Below are 23,561 nucleotides of genomic sequence, written 5' to 3'. Positions count from 1 at the left end.
CATAGTCAGTACATGTCTGAGGTAGAATTCAAATCCAGGTCTTCCTGATTCTAAGACTGGTCTTCTATCTAACTCATAATAGGTGCTTAATAAATGCTTATTCAAGTGAATGAATCTCCACTTACATCTTTAAATTTGTGCCCCCTCTCCTCTTCCTTTGAGGTGTGTGTGTGTGTGTGTGTGTGTGTGTGTGTGTGTGTGTGTGCCTGGAATTTATTTTAAATAAGAAATACAATGAGTTAATGCTACTTTTCAAAACATCCAAGGTAATGCTATTATAAGTGCTTCATGGAACAAGCCAGGGTCCTTGGAGGTTTGGTGTGAGGGGTTGGAAAGGGAGGCTTCATGATACCTCCTCCTTGATCTATCTTATCCTCCGTCTTCTTTTCAGGCTTGGTGCATGTTGGAGATGAGCTAAGGGAAGTCAATGGAATTGTGGTCCTGCATAAGCGGCCCGATGAAATCAGCCAAATTCTGGTGTGTATTGCTTTGCAGTTGTAGGTGATGTTTCATCTCAATGACTTTGGGAACGCTGGGGGTCAGGGTGAATATTTTAACTTGCCTATTGACAGTCAGTCAACAGTAAGGAAGCATTTATTGTTTCTACTTTGTGCCAGTCATTGTGCTAAGGGAAGGTATACAAAGAAAGACAAAAGCCAAAGACAAAAAACCAGTCCTCAAGGAGCTCAGTGTAATGGGGGGAACAACACTGTAAACGGCTATGTACAAACAAGATAAATATGGGATAAATTGGAAATAATTAGCAGAGGGAATATTTACAGGATACAAAGGCTGTGTTAAAGGGGAGGCAAGTGTCTTACTTAGCCAGGAGACAGGAGGAGAATTTGGACTCAGATATCACAGACAACTTACCCCTCATTCTCTCTCTCATCCAATCGTCATGCCACCTCATCACATCCAGCCTCAGTTGCTCCTGTTTCAATGGGAGTGATGTTACTGTGAACTCTTCTACCAAAACTAATTGCTACCGAAGCTGGCATGGGATTATGTCATCCCCAAACACCCCTATGAAATAAGGACAGGTATTTTTTTTTAATACTTATTTTTTTCCAACCACATGCAAAATTTTTAAATATTCATTTTTATAAAAAAAATTGAGTTCCAAATTCCCTCTCTCCTCTCCCAACTCATTGAGAAGGCAGGCAATTTTATACAGATTATACGTATGCATTCGTGCCAAACATATTCCATTAGTCATGTTATGAAGGAAACCCCAGACAAAGTAAAGCTGTTTTTTTTAAAGTGTGCTTCAATCTGCATTAGGACTCCATCAATTCTTTCTCTGGAGGATGTCTGAGACTGACAAAGCTTAAGTGATTTGCCCAAGGTCACCCAATTAGTAAATATCTGAGTCTGGATTTGAATTCAGATCTTCTTGGCTCCAAGTCTAGCAGTCTATGCCCTGTGCTCCCTAGAAGGAGGGAGATGCACATCTTCATATCTTTTCCTTAGCTAAGAGGGACCATCAAGCCACAGTGAATGACTTTCTTTCCTGGATCTTTTCTTTCTTTTCGTTTGTTGTGGTCACTGTATATATTGTTTTTCCCGATTTGTGCTCACTTCACTTTTCATCAGTTCATGTCAGTCTTCCCATAGTTCTCCAAATTTTTCCTGTTTGCTGTTCAGGATGGCAAGGAATATTCTATCACATTCCTATGTTTAGCTATTTCCTGAGCCATCGGACTTCTTTACTTTTTCAAGGTGAGTTTTTTAGAAATGGAAAAAAAATTGAACTCCATTTAGGAAGACAACTCTTTCCATCTTCTCTGCCTTTCAGGCCCAATCCCAAGGATCCATCACTTTAAAAATCATCCCGGCTGTCAAAGAAGAAGATCGATTAAAAGACAGCAAGGTATGGGCTCTTCGTTGAGATAGGGGGTAAGGGTTGGGGGTGAAATGTCTTTCTAACAAATAACAGATGAAGTGAGAGAGATGCTGAGCTAACTGACCCTTTTCTTTCTTAGTAGCATGTTCTAATATCTCTGTTACTGTTACAGTCAGGATGTTCTCCATGTCTAACCCATGTCCCTACTGGTTGGCATATCACACAAGATGACTTGATTTTGCCACCTGAGGGGTCACTCTTTGCCACTGAGGTAAATGAGATCTTCATTTGGAAACAAAGTATGCAATTTCATTTCGTTCTCTCTCAGGATCTCTACCTAGGAGAATGAGTAGTAAGAGATCATATCACATTAGAATCTGAGACCAGCCACAGCATAGGAGGGTTGAGATAAGACAGGACAGAGCTGCTAAAATGTTGTACGTCAAATGACTAATGTCCGTCTTCAGTCAGGCAGCTAGATGGTGTTGGGGATGGAGTGTTGGAGATAGATTCCAGAAGACCTAGGAGGCATTTCAAATTCTGCTTCTGAGGCCTACTTCCTGTGTGACCCTGAGAAAGCCACTTAATTTATCTCAATCGCCATTTTCCCATCTGTAAAATAGGGATGATAATAGCATCTGTGTCACTTGTTGTGATATAATGTATGTCAAGTACCTTACAAACCTTTAAGTGCTTTCTCCATAAATGCTAGCTATAACAATAATAGTTATTATTAACAACTAAGAAATGGGTATATTACAGTTATTGATATTTTTTATTTGTTTATTTAACTGGTAGCTTGGTATAGTGAGGTGGTGCAGTAGATAGAGCTCTGGGCCTGGAATTGGGAAGACTTCTTTTTCTCAGTTCAAATCTAACCTTAGACACTTACCAGTTATGTGATCCTGGTCAAGGCACTTAACCCCAATTGACTCATTTTCCTCATCTGTGAAATGAACTGGGGAAGGAAATGGCAAACCACTAGCTATGGGACTCTAGGCAAGTCACTTAACCCTGTTTGCCTCGATTTCCTCATTCGTCAAAGGGGCTGGAGAGGAGGAAATGGCAAACTACTCCAGTATCTTCGCCAAGAAAACCCCAGATGAGTCATGGAAAGTTGGACACAGCGGAACAACTGAATTCTCTTTTCTTTGCTGGCTGTTGGTACATCAGAAATAGTCTTTGAACCTGACAAAGTGATCATTTGTGCCTCTGATTATTCGTTTGCTTTCATAACTAGTAATTGCCTTTTAAAAATACCCTTTTTGGTATTCTGAAAACCCTTAATGAGAATTGCTTAAAAGAAAGTGAACTGATGTTTATGTTGGCATATGCTCTTTAATTTTCTGATTGTTGATGGAATTTACCTGAACCATAGCTGATGCCCACAAGAGAAGAAAGACCAATTGGCAAATTTACACATTTGTGTTTCTGCTTAATTTTTTATTCTCAAAGCTAAACCTTTGTCTCTTACAGTGAGCATTAATTACAGTTTGACCTTTAGCTGGAACATATGCATATTTTTCAAGACTAGAAAATATTGCTTCCAGTGAAATTGTTATGTAGATCTCAGGAGTCCAGTCATTAAAAACAAAACAAAACAAAAAACCAGAATGATAATGATGACAGGGCAGTAATCACCTTGCCTCGAGGATTCCCTAGCTCCTTCCATTACTGTCTTATCCAAGAGTGTTGCTCTGTTATCATAGACTTGAGATTGCAAGCTTAGAGCTGGACTAGGTCTATATAGGCCAATAAAACCAAATAAATCATTTACACAACAGATTATGTAGATGTTGATATTTTTCAAAGTTGATCATCCAGGTAATTGTGTCTTCCTCCTTCTTCTCTCCCCTGCCCTGCCAGCTTCCTCTTGTCTGTGAAGGAGGTTCCCCTTGGCAGATGGGTCTGGAAGTCTCATGCCAAAACTCTTCTGTTTCCTCAGGTATTTATGAGGGCTCTCTTCCAGTACAACCCCAGGGAGGACAAAGCCATCCCCTGTCAGGAGGCAGGGCTGCCCTTTCAGAGGAGGCACATCCTTGAAGTGGTGAGCCAAGATGACCCCACGTGGTGGCAGGCAAAGCGAGTGGGGGACACCAACCTCCGAGCCGGCCTCATTCCCTCCAAGCAATTTCAAGAAAGGTGGGTCTGTCTTGTCAGTTGTCTGGTATTCAGCAGAGCTGGGGGAGGGAGGTTGTCACTATGGCACTGAGGAAAGGAAAAAATACGAGGTTTAGCCTCAGAAAGACCCGAGTTTAAATCCTGCCCCTGATACGTACTGCCTGTGGAAGTATCAGAACATTGACAAGTCACTTAAAGGTTCTGAGCTCCAGCTTCTTCTTCTGTGGAGGAAATGGAGGAAATGATGTCTTTGGTACCCTTCCCCTTCCCCATTACTTGGTATTCATTTTGTATACGTTGTGTATATGTTGTCATGTACATGCATTGTCTACTCTGAAGGTATGGATGCTCTTTGAAGGCAGGAAATGTTTCATCTGTCCTCTTTGTCATTGTATCCTTGGCTCCTGGCACAGTTGCTGGAACATAGTAAATGCTAAATAAAAAGGCTTGTTGGCTGGTTAGTTAAGTGAAATGTATATGCACACATGTGTGTACGTATAGAGAGATATCTGCATATGTACACACATATACATACACACATACGTACATATATAAATGCACATATATACACATACACAAGTACATATATAAATACATATCTATACACATATATATGCACAAACACACATAAACACATGTACAATGTAATAACATACTGATATATGCAATACACATGTAAACATATATATACACCCAAGGTACACATATACACACATATATACATGCACATATACACATGCACAGTATATATAAATACATATGCATATATGCACATATGTACATATATAAACACACCTATATACAATACACACATATAAATATACACATGTATTTATACATATAAATATGTATATGACTTAATGGGCTATATAAATGTCAGCTATTACTATTCCAGTCCTTAAAATGTTTATTAACTGCCTACTATGGGCAGCTCTAAGGCAGGGGTAACCCCCAGAGTGGGTCAATGAGAGGCAACGCAGCTTAGTAGTTAGGGCCATGAAGTTATAAAGACTTGGCTTCAAGCCCTGCCTCTGATGTATTTTAGTTGTGTGACCCTGGGCAAGTCTCTTGACTTTGAAGTGCCCCAGAGGACTCTCTAAAACTGTAAATTATGGAGAAATTGGCCATCTGCATTGTTGGAGTGATTTTCCACATAAGGAGATTCCCTACTATGATGAAATCATAGGTCAGGACAAAAGCAAGAAACAAACAAAAACAAAAAATCCTGAACCCTTGTGTGTAAGGCACTGTGCTGGGCAATGGGGAAAGAAGAAGAAGAAAAAGAAGGAGGAGGAGGAGAAGATGATGATGATGAAGGTGAAGAAGAAGATGAAGAAGAAGGAGAAGGGGAAGAAGGAAAAGGAGGAGGAGGAGAAGAAAAAAGAGAAGAAGATAATGAAGATGATGAAGTTGAAGAAGATGAAGAAGGAAAAGAAGATGAAGAAGAAGAAGGAAAAGAAGAAGAAAGAAAGAAAGAAAAAGAAAGAAAGGAAAACAACCCTCCTCCCTTCTCAGAACTCATATTCTATTATATGGTGGGAAGTGTGGGGATTATGGGATCTTCCCTTTGAGTTCCCTTAGGCTTGGACAAGATAGCCAAAGATTTGGCTCTAGTTGTTAATCAAAGTTTATTCCTACATAGTGTGAGATGGTTGGCAGGCAACTAGGTCACTCAGTGGACCTATGTTAGAGCACTGGACCTGGAGTCAGGAAGTTCAAATCTGGCCCTAGAAACTTAATAGCTGTGTGACCCTGGGCAAGTCACTGTTGGCCTTAACTCACTGCAGAAGAAAATGGCAAACCACACCAGTATCCTTGCCAAAAAAAAAAGCCCATGGACAGTATTGGCATGCCATGGTCTATGGGGTAATGATGAATTGGACCTGATTGCATAACTCAACAAAAGGGTGAGGTGGTTGGTCCAGATGACCTCTAAGCTCCCTTCTAGTTCTAAAGACTAAGAGATTTTTCCCTTTGATGCTTCAGAGATCCCTGATATCATAAGGTTATGACCCTCCTCGAATTTAATAAGATGTTCTCTGAATTTAACTAAGCAGATCCTTGGATGCCAGACACACTGTTTTCAAGAATATTCTAGGGATATGGAAGTGATCAATTGTGTTCTTCTGACCAGCAGTTGCTTTTTTTTTTAAAGAGATGATCAGGGTTAAGTGACTTACCCAGGGTCACACAGCTAGTGTCTGATGCTGACTTTGAACTCAGGTCCTCCTGACTTCAGGGCTGGTGCTCTATCTACTGCACCAATCCAGCAGTTGTTTTTTTGATATTTATTACGTATGCTATGATCACTTCCTCTTTCTGGACCTCAATAATCCCCCTCTGTAAAATGAGCAGGTTAGCCAAGATAGTCTCTTAAAGTCCGTTCTAGCTATCCTAGCCAATGCTTTATTTAATTAATTGTAGCTGCTTCCTAGCTGCGTGAGCCACTTAATCTGTATTCACTTTAGTTTCCTCATTTGTAAAATGAGGATAATAATAGCACCTATTTCCCAGGATTGTTGTGAAGACCAAATGAAATAATATATATAAAGTGCTTAGCACAGTGCTTTGCAAACAGTGAGTCCTATTTAAATCTTAGTTATTATTAATTATTATTATCTACTGCATATGGGGCAGTAGATAGAGTGCTGGACGTGAGATCAGGAGGACCAGAGTTTGCATCCTTAGACACTTAGCATTGTGACCCTGGGCAAGTCACTTAACCTCCCTGAGCCTCAATATCCTTATCTGTAAAATGGGGATAATAACAGCATCCACCTCAGGGCATAGTGACTGGCATTTGGTGGCACTGGTTTGTAATTCCTGATGATGGGGAGACTGATCCTCTTGGTCATTTGAATGTAGAGTTCTAGGTGTGTGTTTGTCCTTTGATGCCATCAGAGAAATAATGACATAACTTGCACTTGGCTTTGTTTTGAGTGAGGGAGGGTTGTGCAGGTCACCAGCCTCACTTCTCCTCCAGCCATCTGAATCCAGTGACCAGATATTCATCAGAATGGCTGGAGATGGCCCAGGATGAGGCAATTGGGGTTAAGTGACTTGCCCAAGGTCACACAGCTAGTGAGTGTCAAGTGTCTGAGGTGAGATTTGAACTCAGGTCCTCCAGACTCCTGCACTGGTGCTCTATTCACTGCACCACCTAGCTGGCCATAATTCTGAGGTACAGTAGGACTGAAGCTGATCAGGGGTAGGAACTAATGCTTCCACTAATATGGTTCCCCCCCCCCCCCCAAAACAAAACAAAACAAAACAGAGGGCCATCGGGCTGCCTAAGGAGGAGGGAGCTGAGCCAGGTTACAATAGGAACATGTCAAAACTTCCAAGAGGATCAGTAGTGGGGCCTGTGGATGGTTGCTGCACTCTAGCCAGGACAAAATAAGGAGACCCAGTCTCAAAATGGTAACAGCCACAAGGACAAGAACACCAAATGATGTTCAAATGAGATAATATTTGTTAAATGCTTTACAAATCTTAAAGAGCTATGAATGTTAAAGTTATTAATTGTATTAATTAAACATTAATTAAATTAGCCAAAGAATTATTAATATTATTATTTTGGAGATGTAAGAACTTAAATATATAGCTGATTCTTTTGTAGGGTGTGTGGAAATTTTCCTGATGAATAGGCATATTCCTTGGCCTCCTTTTCTTGGAACACTCAGCTAGGATAGGATTCCCAAGTAATAGGCTGCATAAGGAACACTTGGTCCAAGTCTGAATTCTCTCTGCTCTGCCTCTATCAATATTCCAACCAATTCCCTTGAAAAATCTCTCTTGATGGTCTAAGGAAGGTCACTTAGAGTTCACTCCACTACAAATGCATGTATCAGGTGTTTGCCACCTGGTCTTCAGTCCCTTATGGCCTCTCTTTCCACCAGTCCCTCAATCCCAGATAACCCTTTGCATCCTTCTACAGGCGCTTGACCTACAGGAGAGCCATGGGTACCTTGCAGAGCCCCAGGAGCATCAAAAAGCCATTGTGTAAGTTGGGTTTGCAGGGAGAATTTCACCACAGAATGCTTCTGCCCTAGGAGAAGACACTTGGGGTTTAGGTCCAGAGGGAGGGAACCCAACATGTTGAAATGGAAAGAATTAAGCAATTTGTTCCATCAACTGGATCAATCAACAAGTATTTCCAAAGCACCTACTATTTGTCAGGAACGATGACACTGACTAGGGATATATGTACAAAGAATGAAATGATCTTTATTCCCTATGAACTTACACTATAATGGGTGAGTGTACAAATGCCAACTCTGGCACTGCTTGGCTTTGTGACCGTGGGAAAGTCATGTTATCTCTCTGAGTCTCAATTTTCTCATCTCTAAAATGGGCTTGATGGTACTTACATGGCCTCCTTCATGAGGTTGTTATGGGGAAAGTGCTTTTGTAAATATGAGTTAGTATCTAAACTGAAGGAGAAAGCAGGAAGTGGATAATAAATCCTCCATCCCAACTTTCACACAGTGGGAAAAGCAGTGGATTGGGGGTTAGGAGATGTGGGGGCTGGTCTTGGTTATTCACTCATTAGCTAACTTTGTAAACTTAGGCACTTCTCTTCCCAGTGGTAAAGTGGATAGAGGGCTAGACCTGGAGTCTGGAAGACCTGAGTTCAAGCACCACCTCAGATACTTACTAGCTGTGTGACCCTGGGCATATCACTTCATCTCTGTCTGCCTCAGTTTCTTCAGAATGGAGATAATAATGGCACCCAACTCTCAGTGTTGTTGTGAGGATAAAATGAGATGATAATTTTAAAGAGCTTTATAAGCCTTGAAGTGCTGCATAAATGCTATCATCGTCATCATCATCATCATCATTGTATAATCATAGGATGGGATGAGATGGGCTTTAAGGTCCCTTCTCATTCTAACATTCTATGATTGGATGACCTCAGGCTTCCTGGCTGTCTTATCATGAGGTTTTTGGTGGGAAGATCATGAAAGGATTGGAAGGGAGAGAAAAAGGGAATAATTTACAATAGAATCGAAACATGGCAGTATAAGGGTCCCCAGGTTAGAGTTAACAAAGGGAAGAAAGGAGCGAGCAACTCTGTGCTTTATAAATTCTATTTCATTGGATCTTCACAACAGCCCTGGGATGTAGCTGCTATTATTATCCCCACTTTACAGTTGAAGAAACTGAGGCAGAGCTTAAGGGACTTCCCTAGGGCCTCACACCTAGGAAGTGTGTAAAGCTGAATTTGAACTTAGGTATTCCTGACTCCAATGCTCTATCCATTGTACACCAGCTGACCTAGTTGAGAGGGGAAAGTAAAAAAGGAGGGGTATTTTACTGTCTTCTTCCACCCTTGAATGAACATTTTCCTGGCTATTGAAGGCTCCCTGGGTGCTGGGGATGGGCTGGTGTGATCCTCAGATGCTCTGTGGCAAACATACCTACTTTTCTGTCTCTTGTTTCTGACCTGCTGGCATCTGAATTGGTGGAGAGTTCAGAATACAAACAGGTTCTCTGAGGTCAGAAGTAATTCCAGTCCCTCAGAAAGTAGGCAATGGGATCTCCTCCCCTTCTGTGGCCACCAAAGAGCAGATCTTCAAGTTTTTGGCTGTTTTTTAAGGCAAACCTTAAAGCCAATAGCAAAGTGTCCCTGGTTAAAAGCTGTCCCCAGGAAAGTACAGATGAACAAAAGGTGTCCATGAATAAATTAGCTTCTATCAGGCTGCTTAAGATGCATGTAATGAAGCTGGTTTCCTCTGGGCTTTTAATGAGCCAAACACAGAGAAACTAATTAAACCAAGGCTGCTGGGTTTAATAATCCATTTCAGTTCAGGTCACTGGTTTGCTGGGGCAGAGGAAAAGGGGACATATGGAGAGTGCCTTAGACACCCAAGGATGCTGATGCCCCTCAGCGATGGGCTGTCTTGCCCACATTTCTGTCTTCTAACTCTGCTTTATCTGTCTTTTGTGCAAACGGAAGATGATCAGTCTTGTGATAAAGGTAGGTTCTGCATTTGTTTTGGTGTAGAGGAGAGCTAGCCTCTGTCCTCCTCTATGTTCCCCTCAAATGTCTGACAGCTGTTGACAAATTATGTGGCATTAAAAAAAGCCCAACACAGCTTGCTGTGTATTCTCTTCCGTTGTTCACACATCTTTCTCTGGAGAAATAGCTTCGCTGGATTCATGTCTGGCTCTGGGTTCTGCTGCGTGTGTGATTTCAGACAAGTTACTCCATCTTTCAGGGCCTTACTTCCCTCATTTATAAAATAAGAGGGCTGGGGGAGATGAGGAATAAAACAGCATACTAGAATATGCCCCAGAATTTGGAGTCAAAAGATTTGGGTTCAAATCCTGAGTCTGCTTTTAACTCATAGGCAACTTGCTTCATCTTTCTGGGCCTCAGTTTCCTCACTTGTAAAATAGAGATTTAGACTACATGATTTTTTTAGGCACCTGCCAGCTCTAGATCCTTTGCCTCTGGAAGCCCCTCTGATTTCCTAGCAAGCTGAAGATTGCCTCAGCCTATCTAAATGCATTGGTGTCCCTCCTATTCCATTGCCCTACCTCCCAAGTGTCCTGAGTGTTCCCTTGGATAATTGGGAGAGGACAAGAAGGAGTGTTGGATGGAAATGTTGTATATCCCCTTTGTATTAAAATTCTCCCTTGAAGCTGACTTGAATCCTTGATTCTGCCAACTGAGGAAGACTAAGAAAGTGTTCTCTAGCTCAGGTAGGGGAGTGGGCTGGCCACTGTTGACCTGCTGAAATATGGGTTGTCCCCAAAGCCTTAGCATAGCATTAAGCTATTAAAGCTTTTGGGATAATCTATATAGAAATGCAGTTTGGAAGCTAAAGCCAGATTATCAACAGGTTCCCACAGTCACATGAAAGCAGTTCAGGCTGCCAGCCCAGCAAGATTTCTGCCTTCTGGGTCATCAGTCAGAGGACCTTGTGTAATTTCCCTCAGGTCCTGTGCAAATGAGCAGAGTTGGAGTGATTTCCTTGTTGCCCAGCTTTCAGCCCCTATAGCCCCTTCTGGGACATGAGTTTGTCCCTCTCACTGCAGGGAGGCAAGTCCCTTCCTGTCCCTGGATCTCATTTCCCTGTACTTTTTCTCTCTTTGATTTACAGAGAACTGTGACTGCGAGGGTTACTTCAATGGACATTACATTGGTGAGGACCCCTTGTCTCTTGCCCAGGACCCAGATATAGGCAGTGCCTCATACAGACATGTCCAAAAGGGAAGCAGAAACAGGGCCACCTGAAGTGGCTTCAGATTCCACATGGGTCTGTGAAGCCCTGCCTCCATTCCTTTCTCTATCACCCCAGAGAAGGAAGTTGTAAAGGTTCCTTCCATCCCATCTGCTCCAGACTCTAACTCTCCTGGGCTTTTTCCAGGAATCATCTAGAATGGGTGGGGAACCCATGGCCTTGAGGCCACATGGGGCCTTCTAGGTCCTTGGGTGTGGCCTTTTGACTAAGTCCAAGTTTTACAGAACAAATCCTTTCATCCAGGGGATTTGTTCTGTGAAATCTGGATTCAGTCAAAGAGCCACACTTGAGGGCCTAGAGGGCCACGTGTGGTCTCTAGGCCACAAGTTCCCCATTCCGGAATTTTTCTTGAGGGAATTAGAATGGGGTGGGGAGGTGTTAAGTTAGTTTGGAGCAGAGAAAAATCAAGCTGATGCATGGTAGTTGTCTTAAAGAATTGGAGGGGCTGTTACTGGGAAGAAGATTAGACTTGGTGGGCTTGGCCTAAGGAGCAGAACTAGGAGGCATTGGGTGGGAGATGCAAAGAGACAAATAAATGTAGGTTGGAGATTAAGGAAAAATGTCCTAGCAGTTAGAGCTATGCAGAGGTAGATTGGGCTGCCTTGGGAGGTTGTAGATTTCCCTTCATAGAAAGTCATTAAACTAGGGGTTCCTAACCTGGGGTCCATAGATGGATTTTAGGGAGTCCATGAACTCCAGTGGGAAAAATTTACATCTTTATTTTCAACATCTTCTAATTAAAATTTAGCATTTTCTTGAATTATTAAAAATTTAATTATTAAATTTTGAAAAGGACTTCAAGGGCTTTGCTGGAGTGCCACGGGAGTCCATTACACACAAAAAAGGTGAAGAGCCTCCAGGCCTGCTGGCTTCTGAGGTCCCTGTGATCTCAGACCCAGACCCTGTGGGTGTAAGAGGGGCAATCAATCAACACACATTTTTAAGTGCCCACCATGTGCCAGCCACTGTGGTAGGCACTGGAGATAAAGTAGAAAGGAAAAACACCTCTCCTCAAGGAGTTTGTATGCTTTGGAAACAGCATATGCTCATTTAAATTAATACAAAATATGTATAATGTCAGCACAAGGTAATTAAACCTGGGTAGGAGGCACTAGTGAATGTATCTTGTGGGAGGTGGTGTTGGAGCTGTGCTTTGAAAGAAACCAAGGCTTTAAGAGGTGGAAGTGAGGAGGTGTGTATTTTAGGGATAGGGGCCTGTGAGAAGGTTCAGAGCAAGAGATGGAATTTCCTGTATGTGAAGGGGAGCAAGGCATAGGCAGTCTAGCTGGAGCCAGATTGTAAAGGGCTTTAAATACTAAACAAAAGATTCTGTACTTACCCTATGGGAAAAAATAAAATAAGGAGGCACTGGAGGTTTCTGAGCCAGGGAATGACATGGCCAGACCTCTGCTCTGGAAATATAGGTGATCATTGTCTTGATGGTTCTATGGAGAATTTTTTGGAGAGGAGAGTAATGTGAAGTCTGGAGACTAGGACATCGCAATCATCTAGAACAAGATGATAAGGACCTGAACAGGATTGCTGAGCTATGTGAGCAGAGAGGAGGACAGCTGTGAAAGAAACTGTGGAAGCAGAATCAACAATACTTGGCAACTGATTGGATATGGGGTGTGAGGGAGATTGAGGAGTCAAGCATAAGCGGAGATCCTCAGCTAAGAGGGAATGGGGAGGAGCTGATATACGAGGCTTGAGGAAAGAAGGGAAGGTTTAGAACCACTTCTGTAGGGAATGTATTAGTGATAAAATTAGGGAAGAATAAAAGAATTTTCTTGCAGCAGTGAGATAGGATAGCAAAAATATATGGTGGACAGCCAGCACAATTGAATGACTTCCTCCAGGACTGCTGAGGAAGAGGAGCTAAGTTAGAAGAATGAGGTTTTTAAGTGACTACAGAAACTCCCATTTTCTTTTTGAGGGAAGAGATTGGGATGGTTCCATCCAGTGGGAAATATTCTCTTTGGGGTCTTTCCACTCACATCCATACTTTAGCAAGATATTTCATGCCCTAAGAGGGAAGGCTGAAGGATGCTGGCTAGGAGAATTCCCTCTGGGCTGGACCCAGAGTGTAATACTCTCTTCTCACTCCTCAGCTGGGCTCCGGAGAAGTTTCAGGTTGAGCCGAAAAGAGAGACCTAGCAGCCAAAATGAAGGCAAGGTGCCAGAGCCTCCTGAGCTCCTGACATATGAAGAAGTGACAAAGTACCAGCATCAGCCTGGGGAGAGGCATCGACTGGTTGTCCTAATTGGTGAGTAATTCCCTTTAGGGGACAGGACCACTGAGATTTGAGAGAGGGGACTGAGCCTCTTGTTAACGTTGTGTACATTTTCCGCAGGTTCTGTTGGTGCCAGGCTGAATGAGCTAAAACAGAGGGTGGTGGCTGAGAATCCCCAGCAATATGGCGTTGCTGTCCCACGTAAGAGAGTATTTGTGGGTTTCTTCTCTATTGTGGGTTCTGGTCGGCCTTGCTTGGTTGTCACCTACTTTACATATTTTCTGAGTGACAGTAGACACCAAAGTCAGGTTCAATCTGAATTATGACAATTCCAGATGATCCACAGAAAACATTGTATATGCAGGGAGCTGTTGTAAGTGCTGAGTTATCTCAAGCAGAAGCTGGAAGACTGTCAGGGATGTTGAAGGAAGGGAGTTCCTGTATTAGCAAGAACATTCTTAGACCTTCCCCCACATACTTAAACTGAGTAGACATCCTCTTCAGAGGATAGTCTTAACAAAGCTGTTTAGTGGAGTACAAACTCCATTGGAATCAGTACTGGGAATATTGTATTCAATTCTGCATAACACATTTAAGAAAGAACGGTGACAAATTAGAGAGTGACCAGAGGAGAGTTACCAGGATGACCTCCAGTCTATACCATGTAAGGATCAGTCAAAGGAACTGGGGATGTTTAGCCTGAGGAAGAGAAGGCTTGGGGAGCACATGATAATCTTTTCTAAGTACCTGACTCATGCTTAAATAGAAATTAGCTTTGTTCTACATGACTCCAGAGCAGTAATATGTGGAAGTTTCATAGAGGCAAATTTGGGGTTACTCTTGGAAGATGCTTCCTCACAATTGGAGCTAATGGTAGAATGGGCTGCCTTGGAAAGTGGTGGGCTATTCCTCATTGGCAACCTTTGAGCAAAGGATAGATGAACCCTTGTTGGATGTGTTCTAGTGAGGATTCCTTCTCAGAGAGGAAGTGGACTAGGTACCCATTGAAGTCACTTCCATGCTAAAGTCAGATGAGCAGTGGCTAATACTTTGGTATTCTTATACTGCCGACTTTCCTTGTCTCAAAAGCAATTCAATTCAGTTCAACTCAACTCATTTGAACTGAACTGTACTGAATTCAATTCAATAAACACCTACTATATGTCAAGTGCTATACTAGGAGCTAGAGAAACAAAGGCAGAAAAAAGATACAGTCCTTGTCTGCAAGAAGCTTACACGCTCACATTTTTATAAGGCTTTAGGGTTTACATAGCACTTTCCCCCTCCCAAACTCTTGGTACAGTTGAAAAAGTCATGGCTCTGAAAACAGAGGATCTGGATTTAAACCCTGTTTCTTACACTTACTACTTGTGTGACCTTGAGCAAATCACCTAACTTTCCTGGGTTTTAGTTTCCTCATCTGTAAAATGAGGGTCTGGGATGAGATGATATCTGTGGTCCCCTACATATCTAAAAGCATCATTCCATGAACCCTTTGAGTCAAGTATACAAATGAGAAAGCTGAAGTTTGGAAAGTTTAGATGATTTGTCTTTAGGTACATAATAAAGTGCCAGAGCTGGGCTTTAAACCTGGTTGAAAAGCAAACTTTCTGGCATAATGCAACAACCAGAATTAGACTTTCCCCCAGACAAATAGTGTGATATTGGCCCAGATAAAAGGCCTGTTGCTGGCCAAAGTGCTGATTCTCAATAAATTCTGGGAGGTGTAGTCACAGCTCGATCTTGTTGGCTCTATATTTTTGCCTATAGCAAAACACATACACACATACATAAATACATACGTACATACACATATAGTAAACTATAGAAAATGATTTCCTTTCATATTGAATAGGGGGTATGGCAAGGTTTATTGAAAACCAAGGGGTATGGAGACTGAAAAAGCTTAGGAACCCTTGACCTGTGGGTGTATATAGCTAAGAGTCCAACTACAATTTCTAGGTTTCTGTGCACTCAGACTATATGTATGTATACCGACATACACACACATACACACACACACACACACACACACACATATATTGCAGGGCAATTGGGGTTAAATGACTTGCTCAGGGTCACATAGCTAATAGGTGTCAAGTGTCTGAGGCTAGATTTGAATTCAGGTTCTCCTGATTCCAGGGCTGGTGCTCCATCCATTGCAGCACTTCGTTACCCCCACTATTTTTCTTAATGGCATGAATAAGCCCTCTCTAATACAGGGTCCCGGAGTGGCACGGTGATCAGAAGATGGTAATTAACTTTATCACCTACATTTCTTTGCTTTAGAAACACTTCACTGCCCTGCCTGGCATATAATAGATACTATAAAAATACTTTTCCCCTTCCTTTTCCCTCTAACTTCTTCATTAGGAAACAGGACCAGAGAGGTTAAGTGACTTACCCAGGGCCACTCAGATAGATAGAATTTAGATAGAATTCAAACTCAGGTCCTCTGACTTTGAATATAGCCCTCTTTCCTTTAATGGCACCACACAATGTAACAAAATGATAAACCATTCCCCAATTCATCAACACCTACTTTGTTTCCAATTTTGTCCTACCATAAAAAATTTAGCTCTTCCTTCCTTCCTTCCTTCCTTCCTTCCTTCCTTCCTTCCTTCCTTCCTTCCTTCCTTCCTTTGTCAAAATTGTGAAACTTTGGTCTAATGAAATTATGGCCCAATGAAAATTGTGTGTATTCTCACCTAAGAGGTTGTCCCATCTTATTTCAATATGGCACTCAGGATTGTAGAAGGCCATGGTTAAGCAGCCAGCAAGATGGAGCTTCTAATTAGACCCAGAAAGCCATATTCCAACCATTATTCTCTTTCTCCTTTAGACCATTTTCTTTTGTTGTGTGATTTGGTTATATCTAGGAATCAGGTTTCTTGAGTCACAAAATATATCCTTCATCACTAATGAAAGGCAATGGGAAAGAGTCCTCACTTTTATAGTAGTTTTCTTTAGAGCTAGTTTGCTGGAAACCATCTAGCTCTAGGTTCTCAATTCTGAGGGATTCATGGATAGATTTCAGGAGATCCATAAGCTTGAATAAGAAAAATCCGATCTTTATTTCAACGTAATTAATTTCCCTAATAATGTTTTATTTTGTATATTTATATTTATGTGGATGGTGTGAGTTGCTCCAAGTTCTGAAAAGGATGAGGGAACTGGGTTTCTTAAAACTCCCTCCATGATCTCTCACTTTGTGTTTTAGATACAACCAGGACCCGGAAGAGTCATGAAAAGGAGGGAGTGGAATATAATTTTGTGTCTAAACAGGCATTTGAGGCTGATTTGCACCACAACAAGTAGGTTGGTGGGACCAGGTTTATCTAATAGATATGTGTGCGTGCATGTGCACATGCATGTGTGTGTTTGTATGTATCTGTGTGTGTCTGTGTGTGGGTATATGTGTGTGCTGTTCAGCACTACCACATTCCCTGCAATTTGAATGTATTTCTTGAAAGGGAACCAAGGGAGGAGTAGAAGAGAGGTCAATTTTGGATGGACTTTCTTAGTTTTCTTGGTGAGTGTCAGAGATCCCAGGCAGTCAATGTCTTTCTCCTTTGATGTTTTAGATTTCTGGAGCATGGAGAATACAAAGAAAATCTCTATGGTACCAGCCTGGAGGCAATTCAGTCTGTTATGGCCCAAAACAAAGTTTGTTTGGTGGATGTGGAGCCAGAAGTGAGTTATGGGACTAGTTTTGCAAGAACTTTTTCTTACCATCATCTTTTTTTAAAATGGAAACCTGTTTTATGGACTTGGCAGTTCAGGAATTGCTAACTAGGGTCGTGATCTTTAATACTGGGGCAATGGTATTACTCTAGGAATCTGTGGCCTGATTCACACACCCAGGGGGTGTGTGATGAACCAGCCAGAGGGTGGGAAGACAGGCTGCATTCCAGCATCTCTGCCATGGAGGGGCTTGTCTCCAACACCAATATCCCACCTTTAACCCCAATAGTCTTCCCTCCTATACTCTTAATGCAACAGAAACTCTCCCAACTCTTCTGAGCCAGGTGTGGGTGGCTTAGGACAATTAAATCCTAAATTAACTGCTTCCCCCAACCCAGCAGCTCCACAGGTGTTGGAGTTCCCTACATCAGTGTTGCCCCTAGATCACTTTGTGACACCAGAGAGGGTGGGCTCTGCAATTGAGGCAGTGATGGGTAAGTAATATCCCTCCTACCCCCTTTTTATTTTGTAAGGGGCAAAGGGACTCACACAGGAAGGTAAGCATGGATAGATCAGGACCCAGATCCCATTATCTTTCCCTCCAAACTTACCCCTCTTCCAAACTTCCTTATTATGCAGGGTACCACTGCCTTTTGAGTCACCTCAACAACACAAGTGTTCTCCTCAGCTGCTTGTCCTATCCCCATGTCCACAGATCCAATCAGCTGCCAGATCTTTTCCCTTCTTTCTCCACACCAGTCACATCTATTTCCACTACTCATATAATCACTACCTTAGATCAGGCCTTGATCATCTGGCCCCTGTACTATTACGGTAGTCTCTGATTGGTCTCTTGCTGCCTCAAGCCTTTCCCGTTTGCAGTCCATACTTCTCCACACAGCTGAAAATTGATTTTCCCAAAATGCAAGGCTGACCAGTCACTACCCTACTCAATAAGCTCCAATGACTCTCTGTTACCTCTAGGATTAGGGTAAATAGGGGGTAAGTGAACAGAGTCAGGAAGACTTGTCTTCCTCAGTTCAAATCTGACCTGAGACATTTATTAGCAGTGTGACCCTGAGCAAGTCACTTAACCCCATTTGCCTCATTTTCCTCATTTGTAAAATGAGAAGGAAAGGCAAACCACTCCAGTATCTTTGCCAAGAAAACCTCAAATGGGGTCATGAAGAAGCAGACATAACTAAACAACAACATGAAGAGTTAAGCCTCGTGGCTTACGTATTATTGTGTGACTTATCCAAAGTCACACAGGTAAGAAGTGGCACAGCCAGAATTTGCACTGGGGTCCCCTGACTCCAAGTCCAGCCAGCTTTTCCCAGCAGTAATACCCAGAACCCCCAAAATTGGAAGCTAGTCCTTTCTAGCATTTTAAGAAACAACTGAATTAGCACTAAACAAGTATAATTAATTAAAATAGGAAGCTACCAGATGGCACAGTGGCAGATAAACCCCAGGTGATTGCCCCATCCCCTCACCCAGCACCATTTGTGAGGACCAACTGTGTTACTGGCCCCAGGTTCACAGGTGGTTAGTTATGGCTCCTAGGCCAGAAAGGGTGAAGGAAAAGAAAAAAGAAGGGAAAGACAGAAGGTGTTTCAGAAGCATGGCTGGTGTGGAACCTCCACTACTAAATCTGTTTGCCAACATAGTTGCCCCTTCCTTGAGAGCATCTTTCAAGATTTTAACCCAGTCTCTTTTCTATCCTCCCCCTTCTCATAGGAATGCATATATTTCCTAACAGAACCTATGAGAAAATAGAATTCACCTTCCTTTGCAAATTTACCAAGATGTGTTTATTGTATAAAGCTGGGGATGCCGATAAAGTAGGAGGATCTGTCCTTTAGGGGACTGGCAGGGAGAATGAATGAAAAATCTAAGTTATAGGTTCTATGTAAAGACATATAGCTTTATTATTCTTATTCTTATGAAGCACATATAGATTTTAACTCTTTCCACCAAAGTTTTTACAAGGAAAAACCCTTCGCATTGGTGAATAAATAAGATTCATTTATATTAAGTACCATTATTGGTAGAGAAATCACTAACTAGCTATATACATGTTTCACCAGTTTGTTCTCATACTTAAATTAAAAATCTTCCTGTCCCCTGGAAATCTTATTTAACCCTTTCATTTACCCATCTTCATACCCCTTTTTGTAAACTTTTTGAAGGCAGGAACTATTTAATTTTTGGTTTTGTGTCTCTAGCACCTAGCCCAATACTATTGGTGTTCAATAAATGCTAATGGATTTTATTCATTCGTTCATCCATCTATCTATTTATTATGTTTTCAGGTGACTCACATTTATTTTCTCCCTCACCAACCAATTCCATTAAAAAAATAGAAAAACAAAGCCCTTATGACAAATATGCACAGTTAAACAAAACAAATTCTCACATTAACCATATCCAGAAACACACACCATATTTTGCATCTTGAGTCCATCACCCCTCTGTCAAGAGATGAAGAGCATCCTGTACCATCACTGACCCCCTGGAATCATAGTTGGTCAATGCCCTGGTCAGAGATCTTACGTTTTTCATAGTTGTTTATTTTCGCCATGTTGTTGTTATTGTACACAACTTTTCCTGGTTCTGCTTACTTCACTGCATCAATTCATATGTTTTTCTAGGTTTCTCTGAAACTATTGTCTTTTTTGTTATTTTTGTTATATTCACATACCATAATTTGTTCAGCCATCCCCCAGTTGATGGACATACCCTTAGCTTCTACTTCTTAGCTACTACAAAACAAGCTGTTATGAGCATTTTTGTACATACAGGTCCTTTTCTTTTTTTATTGATCTCTTTGAGGCATAGACCTAGTAGTGATATCTGTAGGTCCATTTAGTAACTTTTAGGACATAGGTTTGAATTGTTTTCCAGAATGTCCAGACCAATTCACAGGACTACCAACAGTGCATTAATATTCCTGTTTTCCCACAGCCCCTCCAACACATGTAATTTTCCTTTTTGGAGGGATTGATTTTAGCAAAACTTGTCTTTTTGGAAAAGCACAGAGCAAAATGTCATCCAGGGTTGATGATGATGATGATGATACTGATGAGAGCAATAATAGCTAACATTTTTATAGTACTTTGTTGGTCTTTTTGGTCTTGTGACAAGTCCTACATTAGTGGATTACAGTTTATTAAAGTTTATATTCATGTATATTCCAATATTCTAGACAATCTGTGATCTTCCCGATGTGGGTGTTTCTTCCCATCTGTGCCTGTCCCATCCTACATGTTCACATCTTCCCATAAATATTAGCAGCTAAGTGAATATTTAAAACTGCTCTGATGACTGTATTCTTTTTAGCATACTCTGTCCCTCTTTCCCTCACTCTGTCACTGTTGCTGGAGAATAAGTGGCATCTTATACCCCTGTATAGGATCGAGGGCCATTTGATATTTCCTTTTGTTCCATGAGTTGCCATGGCCAAAGAATTATCTCCAAGTGTCCAGCCTACAGATGTTGAACTTCTCTCTCTTAGTTGGGCTGGTCCAGTTACAGTTGTCTCCAGGACCATCCGAAAAGCCTTTCTGGCATGATAGTACCTCCCAAAGCTTGTGCTTTACTTTAAGAACACATGGTCAACTCAGTAACACAGTGAAGCATCCCAGTAGTATGTACACAAATAAAACTAAACATCAAAGGATTTCTTGATTGGGGGCTGTGAAGAGGCATAGGGAGAGGGTTAATTTGTGCTTAAAAGGACAGAATTAATAGTAGCTAGCATTTATAAAGTGCTTTAAGATTTGCAAAGCTTTTGACATATAATCTCATCTTACCCTGTGGAGTAGGTGTTACTGGTATCCCAGTTTTACATTTGAAGAAACCAAGGCACAAAACTAGGCTAAATGACCTGCACAAAGTCACACACTTAACCTTTCTGTGCATCAGTAAAAAGAGGAACTTGGACTCAAATGGCTTCCAAGGCCCCTTCTAGCTCTAATCTATGATCCCATAATGACTGACATTTTGTCACTTGGTGATTTAGACATCCATCAGGTCTTTCGAAAAACATACTCTAGTACATTGAAAACAGATATAGGGGGCAGCTGGGTGGTAGTTGATAGAGCACTGGCTCCGGAGTCAGGAGGACCTGAGTTTAAATCTAGCCTCAAACTCTAGCTATGTGACCCTAGGCAAGTCACTTACCCTTAAAAAAACAAACAACAGACCTAGGACCAAATTCAATGAAACTTCCTTAAAAGCCCCCAACAAAAGCAGACTTTTTGCTCCCTTTCTGTTCTCTGATTCTGAGAATGCTATTGCTGAGGGAAAAGAGGTTGGAAGAGGGATGGAAATGTTACTTCCAGGAAGCTATTGCCTTGCCTACTGAGTTGAATGAAATCTTGCTCTTCGTGCTGATGACAAGGTGGTGTTCTGTAGGAGAGGTTAAAAAATCTTGCTTTGTAAATCACAGCCTCTCCCCTTTCCCCATTTCCCTTTCCCAGGCACTGAAGCAGTTGAGGACCCCCGAGTTCAAACCCTACATTATATTTGTAAAGCCTTGCATCCAAGAAGGAATATCACCAAGTTCTGAGGAAACTTCAGGTCCACTGGTGAGTTAACACTTGTATTCTTTCCTCTGGAGGTCTGCTTATCAAAGTTCTGCTGAGTGACCTTTGTGGGGAAAGACACCCCAAGGGTCTCCTGGACAGTAGAGAAAGTTGCTTCCTGCATAAGACCTTCTTTATAAAGTGCTCTTTGAGAGAAGCCTAGAAATACTGACTTGTTCAGCTGGAGAGAGTTAAGGCCCTGCTGCCCAGGGCCTCTCCAGGCAGAGGATGAAAGTTTTGCCTTTGGTGCATTCCTACTTTCCCTTAAAAAGCCACCTTTGTGGTTTCTTTGTTGAGGGGGAAGGGCAAGGTGGGACTCTCCCCGTTATTCTAGCCCAGATCCTTGAACTAGCTAGTGTTTTATAGAACACTTTAATGTTTGCGTAGCACTGTACAAATATCATCTCAATTTATTCCTCAAAATAACCCTGAAAGGTAGGTGCTGTTACTATGCTATAGATTAGGAAACTGAGGCAGAAAGAAGTTAAGGGACTTGCCCTGGATCCCTCAGCATAAAGTGACTAAGGTGAGATTTGAACTCAGGTCTTCCTGACTCCAGGTCCAGTGCTCTGGACGCACAGGATACACTGTGCCACCTCAGTGCCTCTGAAACAGACTGTCTGCCTTCTTATTAATCTTAGGCAGGTCACTTCCTCCCTTTGGGGCTCATTTTCATTCTTTGTAAAGGAGGGGTTGGATTAGACGGCCTCTCAGGTCCCTACTAGCTCTAAGTTTTAGGTGGATTTGGGGATTCTCAGAATGTAACAATCTAGAAACGAATGTGCTGAGCTCTATACCTAAGACAAATATTCATTTGATTCTGAATCAGTACTTGAATGAAATTTTAAATCTACAGTGACAGACAATTTCCCCCCAGGTCCTTGTCTATTCCACATATACACACACTTCAATGAATTAGGCTTCTTGAGAACAGGGACAGTGGCTTTAATTTGTCTTGTTTATTTTTTCCTTTCTTTGTTTCCCTAGTGCTTGATATGGTTCCTTGTACCCAGTAAGTCCTTAATAAATGCTAGTTGACTATTCTTTCTCTCCTCTTTTTCTCTCTCTCTTTCTTGTCTTTCCTTCTCCTCCCTCTCTCCCTTTCTCTTTCTCTGCTCCTCTCTCCTCCCTTTCTCCCCCTCTCTCTTTTTCTCCCTTTCTTCTCTTTTTCTTTACTCTCTCCCCCTTTCTCTTTTCTTTCTTTCTTCTCTTTTCTCTCTCTCACTCTTTCTTTCTCTCTCCTCCCTCTCTCCCTTTCTCTCTCTCCTCTCTTTCCCATTCTCTCTTTCTCCTCTCTTTTTCTCTCCTCCTTCTCTCCCCTTCCTCTCTCCCTCTCTCTTTCTCCCTTTCTTCTCTCTCTCCTTCCTCTCTCCCTTTTTCTCTCTCCTCTCTTTCCCATTCTCTCTTTCTCCCCTCTCTCTTTCTTTCTCCTCCTCCTTCCCTTCTCCCTTTTTACCCTCCTTTCCCCATCGCAGAGCTTGGACCAGAGTAAATTTCTCTGCCTTCCAAAACAGTCTACAGCATCAAAGGATGCTGCAGATTGAAGTAATATTCCTGGAATCAAAATTGGAGAGTAGATTTTAGCTCAAGACCTTCATTTTACAAAGAAAGAAACTAATGACCAGAGAGTAGAGCTGACTCATTTGAAGTTCTTTAGGTAAAAAGTAAGAAGGATAGGATTTAGACACAGCCACATCCTGTATTCTCTCCCCTTTGCTATATTTGGCTCAAATCCCTGTTCTAGCCAGATGCTAACATAACCTTGCCTGAGAAGCTTAATGCTCTGGCAGAATTCTCATTGAAGAGATTTGAGCATGCTTTCTAAAAAATCAATCAA

The 23,561-nt window shown here is 41.8% G+C and overlaps 1 protein-coding gene across 1 annotated transcript in view; it reads left to right on the top strand.

Moving 5' to 3' along the window:
* Positions 1-23,561, top strand: part of MPP3 (MAGUK p55 scaffold protein 3) — a 45,161-nt gene that overhangs the window by 10,248 nt on the left and 11,352 nt on the right. Inside the window, exons 8-18 of the mRNA XM_072646632.1 lie at positions 392-477; positions 1,799-1,873; positions 3,792-3,988; positions 7,905-7,969; positions 9,927-9,947; positions 11,077-11,118; positions 13,329-13,484; positions 13,572-13,652; positions 16,672-16,765; positions 17,036-17,144; positions 21,620-21,727. Coding sequence (XP_072502733.1) covers positions 392-477; positions 1,799-1,873; positions 3,792-3,988; positions 7,905-7,969; positions 9,927-9,947; positions 11,077-11,118; positions 13,329-13,484; positions 13,572-13,652; positions 16,672-16,765; positions 17,036-17,144; positions 21,620-21,727 — 1,034 coding nt within the window. The remainder of the gene's footprint in view (positions 1-391; positions 478-1,798; positions 1,874-3,791; positions 3,989-7,904; positions 7,970-9,926; positions 9,948-11,076; positions 11,119-13,328; positions 13,485-13,571; positions 13,653-16,671; positions 16,766-17,035; positions 17,145-21,619; positions 21,728-23,561) is intronic.

Source organism: Notamacropus eugenii, chromosome 2 (genome assembly GCF_028372415.1).
Source record: "Notamacropus eugenii isolate mMacEug1 chromosome 2, mMacEug1.pri_v2, whole genome shotgun sequence".
In the NCBI taxonomy this organism is placed as follows: Eukaryota; Metazoa; Chordata; class Mammalia; order Diprotodontia; family Macropodidae; genus Notamacropus; species Notamacropus eugenii.
This window is presented reverse-complemented; position numbering and strand designations above follow the sequence as displayed.